This window comes from Rhinoderma darwinii, chromosome 5 (assembly GCF_050947455.1).
Source record: "Rhinoderma darwinii isolate aRhiDar2 chromosome 5, aRhiDar2.hap1, whole genome shotgun sequence".
Taxonomy (NCBI): domain Eukaryota; kingdom Metazoa; phylum Chordata; class Amphibia; order Anura; family Rhinodermatidae; genus Rhinoderma; species Rhinoderma darwinii.
The window spans coordinates 99,770,318-99,787,621 of NC_134691.1; the positions used below are offsets into that span (position 1 = coordinate 99,770,318).

Genomic DNA, 17,304 nt, shown 5'->3' on the forward strand with positions numbered 1-17,304 from the left:
TTTTTAACCTTTACATTTTTTTCCTATAATAAATTACTTATTATAGGAAAAAAAAAACACTTTTCACTTTTATAAAACATTTTTATTTACTTTTTACACAATTTTTTTACCTGCAGCTCTGACCGCTGCTAGAATACATTACACTACCTAGGTAGTGTAATGTATGCCAACTGTCAGTGTCACGTCACAGTCACTCTGACAGTAAGTCTACGAGGACCAGCCAGAGGCTGGTCCTCATAGGCTTCCGTACATGGCAAACCCTGCAGCCCTTGTGTGGCCTCCGGATGCCATCACAAGCATCAGCAACCCCCACAATTGCATGGGGGCTGCTGATGAACTACAAACCCCCTAAATGCGGCGATCGCAATCGTGCACCGCATTTAACGGGTTAATTGCCAAAATCAGCAGCGATGAGCCGCTGATCGGCAACACTGGAGTGTCAGCTGTCGGGGACAGGTGACCTCCCGATTCCCGATGCACACCTCGTCGCCGACAGTGTGCATCGGGAACGACACAGTGACTTCCTGTCACTCTGATAGGAAGCCTATCAGGACCAGCTGGAGGTTGGTCGTGATGGGCTTCTGTCCATGGCAGACACAGAGGCCATTGTTTGGCTTCCGTTTGCCATGCTAACTATCGGCAAACCCTGCGATTTCAGACAGGGGTCTGCCGATATGCTAGAAACCCCTAAAATGCGGCGATCTCAACCGATCGCCGCATTTAAGAGGTTAATTCGCCGAAATCAGCGGCAAAGGACCGCTGGGGGGCAAGAGCGGAGTGTCAGCTGACGGCTCGTGTGGGTAGGGGTTAAAATCCTATGTATCATATATAAAAAAATATGCTATGTCCCTTCCCAATAGATTATACTGCAGCATTGTCTTTTCAGATTAACTATCGTGTAAAAGCACAAGGCCATTACAAGTTCTTTAGTAAAGGCCCTATTACACCAGCCAATTTTGGCAGGTGCAACGAGCGTCGATCAACGAGACAGCTCGTTGATCGGCGCTCGTTAACTTCTTGTGATAGGAGCAATGTATGGGGATAAGCAGTCGTTACTCTGATCGCTCAACCCCATACATCATCATGTCGGCAGCGCGTCTCCCCGGTGACGCAGGGAGATGTGCTGCTAACATCAATAAGATTTCAGTTTTTTAAAATGATACGTTTTCTCATTCATCTGCTTATCGGCAACGAGCTTTCTATGAACGCTCGTCTGCCAAAAAAATCGCCCAGTGTAAAAGGGCCTTAAGTCACAAGCAACGAGTAAGTCAATAAAACTAGTGACCTATTTTAATTCTGATTTGCTAAGCTTCCCCAGAACCAACCTTGTATCTTAGTTTAAATGACGTTTTTCTGATCCCACCTAATTATTGCAATTTTAACCCCTTCCCGCTCCTTGACGTACTATTACGTCATGGCAGCTGTATCGTTCGCGCTCCATGCCGTAATAGTACGTCTCGGGAGTAACGGCCGTTTCGGCCGTCCTCCCGACACATACAGGAGCTGTGACACTGCTGTCTTGTTCAGCAGCTGTCACAGCTCCTACAGCGGGGACCGATCGCTGTGTCCCCGCTGATTAACCCCTTAAAAGCCGCGTTCTATAGAGATCGCGGCTTTTTAGGGGTTAAGCTGCCATCGCCGGCCTGCTACGCGATAGCGGCCGGCGATGGTGACTATGGCAACCGGACACCAAACAATGGCGTCCGGCTATGCCATAGACGGAAGCCTAGTGGGTCCTGACAACGTCAGGACCCACTATGCTTGCTGTCAGTGAGTAGCTGACAGTTCTAATACACTGCACTACGCATGTAGTGCAGTGTATTAGAATAGCGATCAGGGCCTCCTGCCCTCATGTCCCCTAGTGGGACAAAGTAATAAAGTAAAAAAAAAGTTAAAAAAAGATGTGTAAAAATAAGAAAATAAAAGTTTTAAAAGTAATAAAAGTAAAAGTCCCCCTTTTTCCCTTATCAGTCCTTTATTATTAATAAAAATATATAAACAAACAAATAAACTATACATAATTGGTATCGCCGCGTCCGTAACGGCCTGAGCTACAAAATTATTTTGTTATTTATCCCGCACGGTGAACGCCGTAAAAAAAAATATTAATAAACCGTACCACAATCACAATTGTTTGGTCACTTCACCTCCCAAAAAATGGAATAAAAAGAGATCAAAAAGTCGCATGTACCTAAAAATGGTACTGATGGAAAATACAGTTCGTTACGCAAAAAATAAGTCCTCGCACGGCTTTATTGCTTGAAAAATAAAAACGTTATGGCTCTTAGAATATGATAACACAAAAAGTGAATGATTGTTTACAAAACGTATTTTATTGTGCAAACGCCATAAGACATAAAAAAAAACTATAAACATCTGGTATCGCCGTGATCGTATCGCCCCGCAGAATAAAGTGAATATGTCATTTATAGCGCACGGTGAACGCTGTAAAAAAAAAAGTATACAAAAACAATAGTAGAATTGCTGTTTATTAGTCACCACGCCACCTAAAAATGGAATAAAAACTGATCAAAAAGCCGCATGCACCCCAAGAAAACTACAATGGATTCCTCAAGGGGTCTAGTTTCCAAATTGGGGTCACTTTTGGGGGGTTTCCAATGTTTTGGCACCACAAGACCTCTTCAAACCGGACATGGTGCCTAATAAAAAAGAGGGCTCAAAATCCGCTAGGTGCTCCTTTGCTTCGGAGGCCGGTGCTTCAGTCCATTACCGCCCGAGAGCCACATGGGGGATATTTCTCTAAACTGCAGAATCTGGGCAATAAGTATTGAGTTGCGTTTCTCTGATAAATCCTTTTGTGTTATAAAAAAAATGGTATAAAAAGAGTAAATTTCACCTCTACTTTGCTCTAAATTTCTGTGAAACACCTAAAGGGTTCATAAACTTTCTAAATGCTGTTGTGAATACTTTGAGGGGTCTAGTTTCTAAAATGGGGTGTTTGATAGGGGTTTCTAATATATGGGCCCCTCAAAGCAACTTCAGAAATGAACTGGAACCTAAAAAAATAAATAAATGAGGCAATACTTCGCTTCTTACATTATACTGATAATGAGCCGTGCCCACTCCGAGATGACCCCAGTTTTGACCGTTTGTATAAACGGAGACCCCTATTAGACCGTTCCAGTGCCCGGTTTTCCCAAGCATACACCCCCGAGAAGTGTTTTTCTATTGATGAGTCCCTGGTACATTTTAAAGGGAGGGTTCAATTCCGCCAGTACCTGCCAGGTAAGAGGGCAAGGTATGGCGTGAAGATGTATAAGCTGTGCGAGAGTGCATCAGGGTATACCTACAGGTTTAGGATATATGAAGGAAAGGCCACCCCCAAACCAGACTGCATCCTGGACTACAATAGGTACATGGGAGGGATGGACTTGTCAAATCAAGTCCTGAAGCCCTACAGCGCCATGCGGTGTGGTATAAGAAGCTGGCCGGGCACATCATACAGATGGCTTTGTACAATGCGTATGTGCTACGTCGATGTGCAGGCCAGAGGGGAACTTTCCTGGAATTTCAAGATCTAATCTTTAGGGACCAGGAAGGGGGGGCACCCAGTACTTCTGGAAGCGAGGCCACACGCATCGTACCAGGGCAACACTTTCCAGGAGAAGGTCCCCAAACCGGTGGAAAGGGAAAGAGTCAAAAGAGGTGCAGAGTCTGCTATAAGAGGGGGATAAGGAAGAACACAATATACCAATGTGACACGTGTCCCGAAAAACCAGGGCTCTGTATAAAAGATTGTTATAAAATGTATCATACATCCCTTGATTTTTAATTTACCCTGATGCACTCCGCACAGCTTACCCCCCTCATCTTTCCCTTCTGAGCCCTGCCGTATGCCCAGGCAGCTGATAACAGCCACATGTAGGGTATTGTCGTACCCAGGAGAACCCACATTACAATTTAAGGGGTGTATATCTCCGGTGGCGCATGCTGGGCACACTATATTGGACACTGAAATGGCATATACATATATAAAATTGCAAATCTCACACTGCACCATCTGCTGCGCATTATCTTTTACACAGTACCTGTGGGGTCAAAATGCTCACTACACCTCTAGATGAATGTCTTAAGGGGTGTAGTTTTTAAAATGGGGTCACTTCTCGGGGGTTTCAACTGTACTGGTACCTCAGGGGCTTCTGCACACATGACTTAGCACCAGAAAAGCTCCAGTAGGCCAAATGGTGGTCCTTTCCTTCTGAGCCCTCCCATGGGCCCAAAGGGCAGTTTATCACCACAAATGGGGTATTGCCGCACTAAGGACAAATTGGGCAACAAAATGGGGTATGTTGTTCCTTGTGAAAATAAGAAATTTTGATCAAAAATGACATCTTATTGGAAATAATATCATTTTTTTCATTTCACAGCCCAATTCAAATAGGTGCTGTGAAAAAACTTTGCGGTCAAAATGATAACAAAAACCATAAATGAATTCCTTGAGGGGTGTAGTTTCCAAAATGGGGTCACTTCTGGTGGGTTTCCATTGCTTTGATACCTCTGGGGCTCTGCAAATGCAACATGGCACCCGAAAACCAATCCAGCAAAATCTGGACTCCAACAAACACATAGCGCTCCTTTCCGTCTGAGCCCTCCCATGGGCCCAAACGGCAGTTTATCACCACAAATGGGGTATTGCCGCACTAAGGACAAATTGGGCAACAAAATGGGGTATGTTGTTCCCTGTGAAAATAAGAAAATTTGATCAAAAATGACATTTTATTGGAAAAAATATCATTTTTTTCATTTCACAGCCCAATTCAAATAGGTGCTGTGAAAAAACTGTGCGGTCAAAATGATAACAAAAACCATAAATGAATTCCTTGAGGGGTGTAATTTCCAAAATGGGGTCACTTCTGGTGGGTTTCCATTGTTTTGATACCTCAACGCCTCTTCAAACCTGGCATGCTGCCTAAAATATATTCTAATAAAAAAGAGGCCTCAAAATGCACTAGGTGCTTCTTTGCTTCTAGGGCTTGTGTTTTAGTCCACGAGCGCAGTAGGGCCACATGTGGGACATTTCTAAAAACTGCAGAATCTGGACAATACATATTTAGTAGTGTTTCTCTGGTAAAACCTTCTCTGTTACTAAAAAAAAATTGAATAAAATTGAAATTCAGCAGAAAAAATGAAATTTGCAAATTTCATTTCCACTTTGCTTTAATTCCTGTGAAATGCCTGAAGGGTTAAAAAACTTTCTATATGCTGTTTTGAATACTTTGAGGGGTCTAGTTTTTAAAATGGGGTGTTTTATGGGGGTTTCTAATACATAGGCCCCTCAAATCCACTTCAGAACTGAACTGGCACCTTCAAAAAAAGGCTTTTGAAATTTTCTTAAGAATATGAGAAATTGCTGTTTATGTTCTAAACCTTGTAACGTCCAAGAAAAATAAAATAATGTTCAAAAAACTATGCCAATCTAAAGTAGACATATGGGAAATGTGAACTAGTAACTATTTTGGGTGGTATAACCGTCTGTTTTTCAAGCAGATGCATTTAAATTCTAAAAAATGCTATTTTTTGTAAATTTTCTCTAAATATTGCAATTTTTCACAAATAAAGACTGAATATATCGACCAAATTTTACCACGAACATGAAGCCCAAAGTGTCACGAGAAAACAATCTCAGAATCGCTTGGATAGGTTTAAGCATTCCGACGTTATTACCACATAAAGTGAAATATGTCAGATTTGAAAAATGGGCTCTGAGCCTTAAGGCCCAAACTAGGCTGCGTCCTTAAGGGGTTAATAAACTTGCAAAAATGTAAAAAAATAAATTAAAAAAATCTACTTTATCCTGAGACAGAATAAAAAGGCAATGCTTAGTATTCAGTCCGCTGGTTTAGTTTACCTTGCAGTTTGTGGATCTGTGTTGTGCTGCCACTGTCAGTTTTTCTATGAGCCCTCGCAATCTCTCCTGTGTCGCATGGGAGACCAAGTTCATAACATCAGAGTTAAGTTCCTTAATGTCATGCCTTTTACCTGTGGAAGCAGTGAAAATCCATTACATGTTTTAGTGGAAGCTGATAATTGAAATAATTAGCACAGCAGGTATTCTATTCCCTGCAGAAGTCATACCCATTAAGAACAGAGGCTTGTAGATTATGATTTTCCTGCTACACTCACAACTTCAAAGATATTAGACACTGCATTAATAAAACTTCGCCTCGAGCTCTGGAAAGTATAGGCAATGTTTCACATGGCCTTCAGAATATATCAGCTTGCAAGGTCAGTGTTAGGACACCAATATTAAACAGACAAAAGACATTATAGAAGGGGTATTATATATATTTATATGCACACACACAAATAAGTTCAGTCATTTTATCCACTGGTAGCGTGTGCAACACCAAACGCATTTTAAGCTGTAGGGATACAGTGTCACCAAGCTCAGTGCAATCGGGGTGACAAATGGCATCAGGCCAAATAACTAATCATTGGCAATTGGCTCCTGGGGCAAGGTAAAAAAAAAACAGACAATTGGCGCTACTGCTTGCATTGTTAAATTAGACTTTGCACCAAAACAATATCACTGCCACTCAACATTTTTAGTTGGTTTATATGTTCTTACTAGTAAATGGTTGTGAAAAGGAATGCATCATGCATTAATCAGATTTCAATGATTAGATCAAGGTAGGGTTCACACACTGCGGTTTTTTTTTGGGTTTGGTTGATATACTCCCATTGGGGGACATGGGCATTTATCTACCAAAACAAAAACGCATGCTAAAGACAAATAAACACGCACCATGTGAACCTAGCCTTAAGATAATTATTTTTTTTTACTTAAAGAGGCTCTGTCACCAGATTATGAGTGATTATAAGTGCCCTATCTCCTACATAATCTGATTGGCGCTGTAATGTAGATAACAGCAGGCGTTTTTATTTTGGAAAACGATCATTTTTGAGCAAGTTATAAATCATTTTAGATTTATGCTAATTAGTTTCTTAATAGTCCTTTTTTAGCAAGTTATGAGCAATTTTAGATTTATGCTAATTCGTTTCTTAATAGACAACTGGGCGTGTTTTTACTTTTTACCAACTGGGTGTTGTATAGAGAAGTGTATGATGCTGACCAATCAGTGACCAATCAGCGTCATACACGTCTCATTGTTCAATGAGAAGTGTATGATGCTGATTGGTCAGCGTCATACACTCTGTACAACGCCCAGTTGGTAAAAAGTAAAAACACGCCCAGTTGTCTATTAAGAAACGAATTAGCATAAATCTAAAATTGCTCATAACTTGCTAAAAAAGGATTGTTTTTCAAAATAAAAACCACTGTTCTCTAAATTACAGCGCAGATCATATTATGCAGGAGCTAGCGCCCTTATAATCTGGTGACAGAGCCTCTTTAACTAACAAAGTGACATTAAAAGATTTTCTTAAGAGTTTTTATTTTGAATTGCAGAGCAATCCCAACGAGCTTGGTCTTCCTGGACATCTCTACTCTTAAAAAGGGTTATCCCACAGGAACAGCAGTTGGAGCCCGAAGTGATCTGATTTAATCGCCGAGGGAACTGCAGATGGTCACACATTTTTTTGTGGTACTACATTCGAATGAATGGGTGACTATGTAATTCATGGTTGCACTAAGTCTGTGTGCTGGCTCTCTTCTCTGGCTAATATAGGGTGGTCTCAAGCAGAGGGCATCCTACATGACGTCCACATGCCCTAATAAGGTATATGGACAGGGGTTATCTTAATGAGATGAACACTTGAAAGATGCATTTTTATAATTATATTATATTATAACTATAGGGTTGTCCAATGGTGTTTCATAATTAAGGGCCAGTCAGGCCTAAAGACGCTAGAAAAAGAGGTATTCTAGTGCATATATTTATCTATTTCAATAACTTATAATCACATAAATACAAACATTTTAGATATAATATACACAAATAAAATGGCAAAGAAATACTTGACTTTTCTTTAAATCTGTAGTCTTGCTTGTACTTTCAATAGAATAAAAATGTCCAAATAATGGTATAAATGGAGAACAAAATCAACATAGTTGTTGAAATGCATGGATATTTATTCACACGGTCAGAATACGGCTCTGTGTGGGTTTTGTACACTACATGGACAAAAGTATTATAACACATTCACATTACACATACAGGTGCTTTAATTACATCCCATTCTAAAGCCTTAGGCATTAATATGGAGTTGGTCGGCCCTTTGTCGGTAAGACAGCTTCTACTCTACTGGGAAGCCTTTTAAACAAGATTTTAGCGTGTGTCTGCGGGAATTTTTAACCATTCACCCAGAAGAGCATTTGTGAGGTCAGACACTGATGTTGGATGAGACGGCCTGGCATTCAATCTCCGTTCTAGTCCACGCCAAAGGTGTTCGATGTCAGGGCTCTGTGTGGGCCAGTCAAAATCCTTCCACACCAAACGCACCCAACCATGCCTTTATGGGACCTGCTTTATGCACTGGGGCACAGTCATGTTGGAACTGAAAAGTGCCTTCTCCAAATTGTTACCACACAATTGGAAGCATACAATTTTCATAATGTCTTGGTATGCTGAAGTATTAAGATTTCCCTTCACTGGAACCCAGGGACCTAGCCCAAGCCCTGAAAACACGCCCTTAGCATTATCCCTCCTCCACCAAACTTTACATTCGACACAATGCAGTCAGGCAGGTAACGTTCTCCTGGCATTCACCAAACCCAGACTCATCCATCAGACAGCCAGATAGAGAAGCACGATTCATCACTCCACAGAACACGTTTTCTTTGCTCCAGAGGCCAGTGGCGGAGAACTTTACAAAACTCCACCAAGCACAATGCCAAGCGTCGAATGATGTAAAGCTTGCAAGCAGCGGCTTGGCCATGGAAACCTAAGACATGCAGCTCCCGGAGCACAGTTTTTGTGCGCATGTTAATGCCAAAGGAGGTTTGGAACTCTGCAGCTAATGAGTCAGCAGAGCATTGGCGACTTTTATTCGCTTATGCGCCTTAGCACTCATCCACCACGACCTGTAACATTACATAGTCTTCGTGGAGTTGCTGTGCTTCCTAAACGCTTCCGCCTTACAAGACTACCAATCACAGCTGATCACTGAATATTTAGGAAGAAGGAAACTTCACAAAACTGACTTGTTGCAACGGTGGCATCCTATTTCTTTACCACGCTCGAATTCTGTGACCTTTTTAGAACCACCCATTCTTTGATAAATGTTTGTAAAGGCAGACTGCATAGCTAGGTGCTGGATTTTTTTAAACCGGTGTCAATGGGACTGAATGAAACACCTGAATTCAACGTTTACGAGGTGTTTCCTAATACTTTTGTCCATATATGACATTAGTGTAAAAAAATGTATTCGGATCCAGGCAAGGAAGCAGGGAAATATTCAAATTCAATTTAATACCTGTAAAAAGCGGTGAAAAATGCTTTCCTGACTACACATAAGGTTATCTAAACCCCTTTATGTTGCTAAATATTTAACTCCACTGCAGAGCCATATTATGGTAGTGTGAGTGCAGCTTTACTCTCATCAATTTCCTCAACTTCTTTACTGCCCAAGCTGCTTTGGAGAGTAATCTGCAAATTTAGCCATGAAGAAAAAAAAAACGTGAAATTTCTTTAACTTGGCACCCAATTATCTAATAATCCTGCATGCGACAAAAATAGCCCAAGCTCGAATATTTTTGAATTACATGGTAGTCTGGCACTGGTGTCTCAGGGGGATTGTTACACATTTCAACGACTCCACATTGGGGCTTACAATTCCAAGGGCCTCGCAGCATTGCGGTACCAGTATATAGACATCATGGCGGGACCAACATAGACAGGATACCAGCAGCTACATACCATCAGCAGCAATGGTGTAAGTACATACATTATGTACATATCTTTACCTACATATCTGATTTTAAAATAACCAAACTTCTAATAGTCTGTAAGGTATGAAAATTGCCACTCCAAAACACGGCAGATTATCGGTATTCTACTGCATCTTTCTCTTTAAGCAAATGTCAATTCTGCATACAATCGCATATATGGATTTATTTGGTCTAACAATCTACCTTACCACTGCTTACCTATGTCCAAGATTCGGATTTGAAGAGGAGATGTAAATAAAAATGGTTCATCTTTACAGGATCGAATCACAGCACCAACTAGTTCTGAGTTTGTTGCCAATATACAGGCATTTTCTTCATTCAGATTAACGCCGGCCATAGAAGTAACATCATTTATATCATCTTCTTCCCTAATATACGGATTACAAAAAAAAAAACAAAAAAAAACAACAAACTGGCTAAAGTTTTTTTGAGATTATTCCATTCACACACATTCCTGCAATGTACAGACTAAGAATTATGCAATGCAATATAACCCATCATTTCTATACTGCATAAGGAATGTACATGGGAAAACACCAATACAAATATGATTATAGGTTTATTTTCACAACACCGCCATCAGAAAAACACAGAAAACGGTTTATTCCCTAGTCACATGGCCACTGCTTATGTATATAGAAAAAAAGATATCAGCTTATTAGAGTCCACCTGGTTAAAGACGCATTTATGAGACTAGCACGAAGTGGTTCTTAAAAGTTGATCAACAGTGATGAGGACAAGGTCCAGCGTGGATGTTGGCTTTATTCCGACTCCATGAGCAGAATAAGTATATACAGACTATAAAAAAAACAAAAAAACTTTTTCTAATCACAACTTCTTTATGCCTTGCCCATATACAGTGTTCTAGAAAAGAGATACTTATAATAAGTTAATACACACCTTTACTTTTATTGTGTTAAAAAAAAATTGCAAATACAGACATTTCTAATACTCGACATTCATCACATTGAAAAAACATCACCTTCTAAAACAGTATCTATTTTAATATAGATGCAGATGAGGAAATTTGCCAAGTTGGCAAACTATACTCAAGTGACTTTAAAGGGGTTCTCTGGGACTTGTATATTGATAACCCATCCTTAGGATGGGTCAAATATCAGATTGGTGGGGGACCCACTCCCAGTAGCCCTACCGATCAGCTGAGGGAAGGGGCCGTGGCGACAAACCTTGTTGCCTCTTCATAGTTTACCAGGTACAGCAGTGTACACTTCCGTAGTGGCTGTGCCTCGTATAGCAGTTCCGGTCCCATTCAATTGAATGGGACCGGGCTGCAGAGGACTGCAATTCCAGGCACAGTAGTACGGTAGTGTACGGCGCTGTGCCTGGTAAACTTTGAAGAGGTCGCAGCTCTCCCCTTCAGTCAACTGATTGGTGGAGTTGCCAGGAGTCAAACCCCCACCGATTTGATATTGATTATCCTTATCCTAGAGATAAGCCATCAATATAAAAAATGTCTCTGAGAACCCCTTTAAGGTGATTTAGGCTAGATTCCCACAGTGTTTGTGGTGTTTTAGTGGCATTAATTTGGTGACTAAGTTGGTAGTCAACAGAATATGAAGTACATACAAAGCGGTCTCATTTATAGCATTTTTACTAAAACGCAGCAAGTTCTAGGTGAGGCGTTTTCCACCCATAGACCTCAATTTTGGAGCAAAATTAATAACACAAAAATATTAAAAGGAAAAAAAACTGTAAAAGGAGGCCTCACTTTGCCAATGGACAAGCCTCTGTTCTACCAAGTGATGTAACTTCACCAAGTGAAATAAAGTAAATGAGCATGGGGAGGGACAGACTAGCAGTTTAACAGGTCGATTTCTAGCTACTGCAGATTCCCTTTTAGGCCCTGTTCACACTGAGTTTTTTGACGAGTTTTTTGACGCGGAAACCGCGCCGCAAAACTCGTCAAAAACCGCCCAAAAATGCCTCCCATTGATTTCAATGGGAGTTGGACGAGTTTTTTTTACCGCGAGTAAAAAAAACGCATCGCGGTAAAAAGAAGCGTCATGACCCATCTTGAGGCGGTTTCCGCCTCAAAAACCCCATTTTAATCAGTCAGAAAGAGGAAAAAAACGCCTCGACAAGTGTTTTGACGAGTTTTTGTCAAACCACTGTGCAAAAACCGTCTGGAGCCGTTTTTGCAGGAGGAATTTTCCTCCTGCAAAAAACTCAGTGTGAACATAGCCTTAGGCAATTCACCTAAGCGGCTCTCACTCTGGAAGACTTATGTATTATGAGGAAATTACAGGGGTATTACCATCTTATAAAGTGATGGCATATCACAAGGATATGTCATCACTCTGCGAGGCCACACAATCCTGAAAAAGGGGCTGCAACGCTAAAGAACTTAATCGTTTTTTTTACTGAACAGCGGCACTATGGCCACCGACTGTGGAGGGAACTGAAGCATGGCCCTTTTTCATTGAATAGGGAAGACAGTTCTAGGTGTCCGGGAGTGCTAATGTGCAGGGAAACCTTAGAAGGTAATGCAACGCTAAATTCTTCATTCTCAGGATTGGTGGGGGTCCCAGTGTTCAGACCCCCACTAATGATAAAGATGGTAATAACAGTTTAACCCCTACCAAATATGCAGAGTCGGAGGTCCTTAACGCAGGCCACATGACGTGGGCCCAGGATTAGCGGATGTCAGCTGTAACATACAGCTGACATCGGAGCCAGGCCATACAACCCCTTAGATGTCTCAGTGAAAAAAAACACAATATCAAAAAGTCACATGTACCCAAAATCAGTACCAATTTAATCTTTGTCATCAACAGAAAAATACAAAATGTTATGGGTTTTTTTAATCCAGCGAAACAAAAATAATATTTTATTTTTTTTAAAGTGTTTTTACTGTGTAAAAGTAGAAAACAAACCAAAAAACGATAAGTTTGCCATCGACGTAATTGTACGGAGTCCCAGAATAAACTTAACATTTCATTTTTACACCTCAGTGAAGGTAAAAACAAAACCCAAACAATTGAGTAATCTGTTTTTTTTTCTACCCTGCACCCCCTGAAAAATGAAAAAAACTTTATACAATGCATTTGTACCCCAAAACCGTGCCATAAAAACATAGAACTCCTTCAAAAAACAAGCCCTGGTCTAAAAGTTATGGCTCTTGACAAAGGAAGAAACGAAGATTCCCGGGTATTGCAGCCTTTTTTCCCATTCACTTCAATGGGAGAAAAAGTATGCAATACCTGTGAGCAAGTAGAAATGAAAAGGAAGCAGCGCTCTCACGAGCACTGCACCCCCCTTCAAAACAGCTGATCGGCGGGGGCCCGGGAGTCAGACTTTGACCCATCAGCTATTAATGGCCTATCCTGAGGATCAGCCACCAATATTTACTGGCTGGATAACACCTTTAAGGGGTTAACAGGTGCCACCTAATTCCACCTTTCACCTGCAAATATGGGTGGCTTCCAGCAGCTTCCTCCAGTAATAACAACCGACAAAACAGCAGGAAACTAAGGCCCCATGCACACGAACGTGCTTTTGCGGCCGCAATTCCCCCGAAAATCCACGGCATTCATTCCTATGGGGCCATGCACACGACTGTAGTTTTTACGGTCCGAGCATGGCCCGGGAGCCCGCACCGCAGAAAGAACAGACATGTCTTATTACGGCCGTCTTCTGCGGTCCGGGCTCTTTGAAAATAATGGCCGCGGCCATGTGTATGGCCCGCGATTTGCGCACGGCTCGCGGCTGACAATCCGCTGCCGGCCGACCCGAAAATCACGGCCGTGCACATGGCTACGGTCGTGTGCATAAGGCCTAAGAGGTTGCAGTGATGGGACAAGTCAAGACAATGATCTAGACAAATTCTGCCCATTAGCTCCTCAGTTATAAACAAAGCATTTAGCTGCAAGAAATAATTGCCCTCCCCATAAATGAAAAATGCTTTTTCTGTAAGGAAAAGTCCACAATTTCGGCAGCAGACAGATAATGAAAACATATTTCTTCTTGAACACTACGGGCTACAAAACGTCAGATGTGCTTAAGATGTAAACTCTATGTACTGCAGTTTTATTTTAGGCATAGAAGCCTACAAGGAATGTGTAAGAGTGCTAATCGATTTCCATAAGGTTTTTCTTTTGCACGGATAACTCCCTCTATTCTGACTGATCAATGCTGCAGGATTTTATTTCAGTCACAGTAACAGTAACCAGGTCCTTGCTGTTGGCACTGAAGTCAAGCAACAGATCTTCAGTGTGAAGATCTTTCCTACGCAGCTGGCAACCCCACAAGGCCATTTTTATTTAAAAACTTAGGTCGGTTTGCCAACAGCTGTTAGTGGACTTTTTCTTCCTGAATCACAGCTTGCTCTAATATTTTCTGCCACAGATACATAGTAACTGCTAGATTATGTTTTGTCAGTTTGGGGCATCTCTGATAGCAGTTCAGCTTTATTTCACTGAAACCCATGTACAGTGACCGTGTCGTAGAATATACTTTTATCGGTAGTGTCCCTTTAAATTATTCCAGTTTTAATGTTATCAATTCCTTAATAAGAAAACCAAATCTATGGAGGAGGTTGTTGGCAGTAATTATAAATAAATATATATATATAATATATATATATATATATAAATATAAAAAGTTGAGAATGATTTGATATGGATTTTTTCCCCTGCGGTATATTATTGGCAGTTTATGCACTTCAAATATGGAAAAAAGTGATGTTCTAAATTACCCCGATCTTCTAACAATACAATATAGACTAATAATAATTGTTATAGCTATGGTACATTTGGGTCCTTGCCAGGCCAGAATATCAACAATGTTGATCTAAGTAATGCTTCCTCTAGCCAGATGGAAGCCAGGGCTACACCTAGACTTTTTGTAGTGCTACTGATTGAACTTTTGAGCTACAGCTGAAGTCCAAATGAATGCATTGAGTTGCATGCAATCTTGTAGACTGCAGCTGTCACTCAAGAGAAAAAAAAGCAATCAGTGGCACTACAAAAAGTCTAGGTATAGCCCTGGCCTAAGGGTTCATGTACTAGGCCTTGTGGACAAAGCCTATATGGTGGCACATGGAGGCTCTATACTACAGAGTTGTAGGCATGCTGTGTGCAGACTTATGGCGCTTCTTTATGGCATAGTGTTACAGAGGTCATCTCAACTAGAAGAAATGCTTCTAAGACAAAATATCTTCGTAGTACAGCATCCAATCGAAACTGGCACTACGATTTTCTGTTGGGATTGCGTGTGAATTAAACATAAAAAAGAAAACCTGTATGCCACCGTATGTAGACGCATACATAAGTACAGTATGGCTCAATACACCTCTATGGCCAAGTGTATGAAACGTTTATAATATGGAAAAGAGGTAAAACGGATTTCGATTTCAAGTCATAATCACACAGTAGTACAGAAAGTTATGATTTTATTTATTTTTTGCTCTATTTGCCAGTACAGATCTAAGCATTTTTCCCACTCTTCTTGCTACTAGTGTCTGTTAGTCTCTAAGGCTATGTATACCTTTGTAACCAAATTTTTATTGCGATTATGGATCTAAAATTAAAAAAAAATTAGGCAACTTTCCTTAATTAAAAATCACCTCCGTTTTTGGGTCTACACGTGCTTTACAGACCTATGTGTCTCCATGGAAACAGACTCCAAACAAACCAAGTATAGTCTGATCCTGTATTAATACTTCCTTCCATCTGCCCGTACTTCTTGCTGACCTTTACTCAGGTGGTTAGCAAAACGTAGGGGCAAGATGAAAGGGAGCATGACACAAGAAGATTGCATTGCAATATCAAGTAGTAAAAGTGTTGCTGTCTTGATAGTTTTCTAAATATATTATTCCTCTTTCTGATACAACTTCATTGTTGTGTATACAGGTGTATTGTAGTCCACATTTTTTCTGACAAAAATTGGACTGGTCCTAGAGAAAAGGAGGCATCCAATGCTGGAAACAAGCCCTAACCTCTAATGCAATTTATTTTTGTAAAACAAATAGTGTTACTAAAGAGAAAAATTAAAAAATTAAAAAAAATAAAAAATTGGCCCCTATAATAAATCAGAAGAGCCATATCCAATATGTTATAATGTTTTATTTACTTACAAAGTTATTGACATTTTTGTGTTTTGTTGTTTTAACCAAGTATATAGCAGAGAAAAGTCCAATAACTGATAACCGGCATGGATTCATGTAAAACAGGTTATGCCCAACTTACATGCTCGGTTTCTATGAAGAGGTAAGTGCAAATCTGGATGTTGGTCAAGTGGCTGATGTGATTTGATACTGTTCCACGCAACAGTCTTGTTCTGAAGCTACAGACACAGGGACCATATATGCACGTGGGTAAAGAATTGAGGGACAGAAAACAAAGGGTTGTTATAAATGGAACTTACTCAAAATGGGCTGAAGTCAGCAGCACAAGGATCGGTATTAGGCCCAATTACTTTTAATCTCTTTATTAATGACCTTGTGGATGGGATTGTTAGCAAGGTGTCAGTTTTTGCTGACGATACAAAAAACTTTGTAGGATACTAAATACTCAGCTTGACTTTGCCATGTTTTTGCCCATGCTGCCATCTTATTTAGGTCTTTCTGTAATATTTTAGATGAAATTTAAAGTTGATAAAAGTGATGCACCTAGGACAAAATATTAATGCATATACATTAAATGGAATAAAACTGGGAATAACAGAACAAGAGAAGGACCTGGGTATTCTGGTAACAAATAAGCTAAGCGGCAGCACTCAGTGTCAAGCAGCAGCTGCAAAAGCAAATAGGATTTTAGTTCATAGTAGAAATCCTCTTTAATGTTATTTGCTATCCAATAAGAAATGATGTTACAATTATTGTTTATCTATTTGAATGAAAATATTTGAAAAACATACAATAAAATGGTCTCTCCACCTCGCCAGTGTCTAGACCTTTCTATTTGTAGTAATCCTGCAAAATGATTCATATCTTCAGATGTGGTGCTTCACAGCAAAATTCAGAAGTTCCACATTCCCGTCCTGCACTCGGGGATTGCAATCTGCAGTCACACTACATATGGACCCCATGAGATGTGAACCCAAGGAAACATGTGCCAGCCACTCTATATCATATTGAAGAAACACTGTAGTACCCAGCTAGACTGTTACATTGACATACATAGATTGTGTCCGTACAACACTGTCCCAGTTGAAAACCAACATTTTATGCAAAGCCTAGTTTCTTAATTTGGAGTACTACGTATGCTGCTTTATTTTAGTCATATTTATAATTTTAGGTCATAGAACTTCTTAAAAATCCCATAAAACATGTTTAAGACAGGAAAGCGGCTCATGTGCTTTTGAAGTCTTTTTTTTTTTTTTGTTTAACATGTCTATAGATTTTTACATGTAGCTTTACATGACAGACTAAGGCCTCATTCACACGACAGGGTCCGAGTGTCGGCCGGGAAAAT

The 17,304-nt window shown here is 40.4% G+C and overlaps 1 protein-coding gene across 3 annotated transcripts in view; it reads right to left on the minus strand.

Annotated features, from left to right (window-relative positions):
- Window positions 1-17,304, minus strand: part of TAF4B (TATA-box binding protein associated factor 4b) — a 158,900-nt gene that overhangs the window by 41,626 nt on the left and 99,970 nt on the right. For all 3 annotated transcript variants that reach the window (XM_075826320.1, XM_075826319.1, XM_075826322.1), the window contains exons 10-11: window positions 10,070-10,239; window positions 5,870-6,000 (exon numbers count right to left, since the gene is read on the minus strand). In XM_075826320.1, the coding sequence (XP_075682435.1) occupies window positions 5,870-6,000; window positions 10,070-10,239 (301 nt within the window). The remainder of the gene's footprint in view (window positions 1-5,869; window positions 6,001-10,069; window positions 10,240-17,304) is intronic.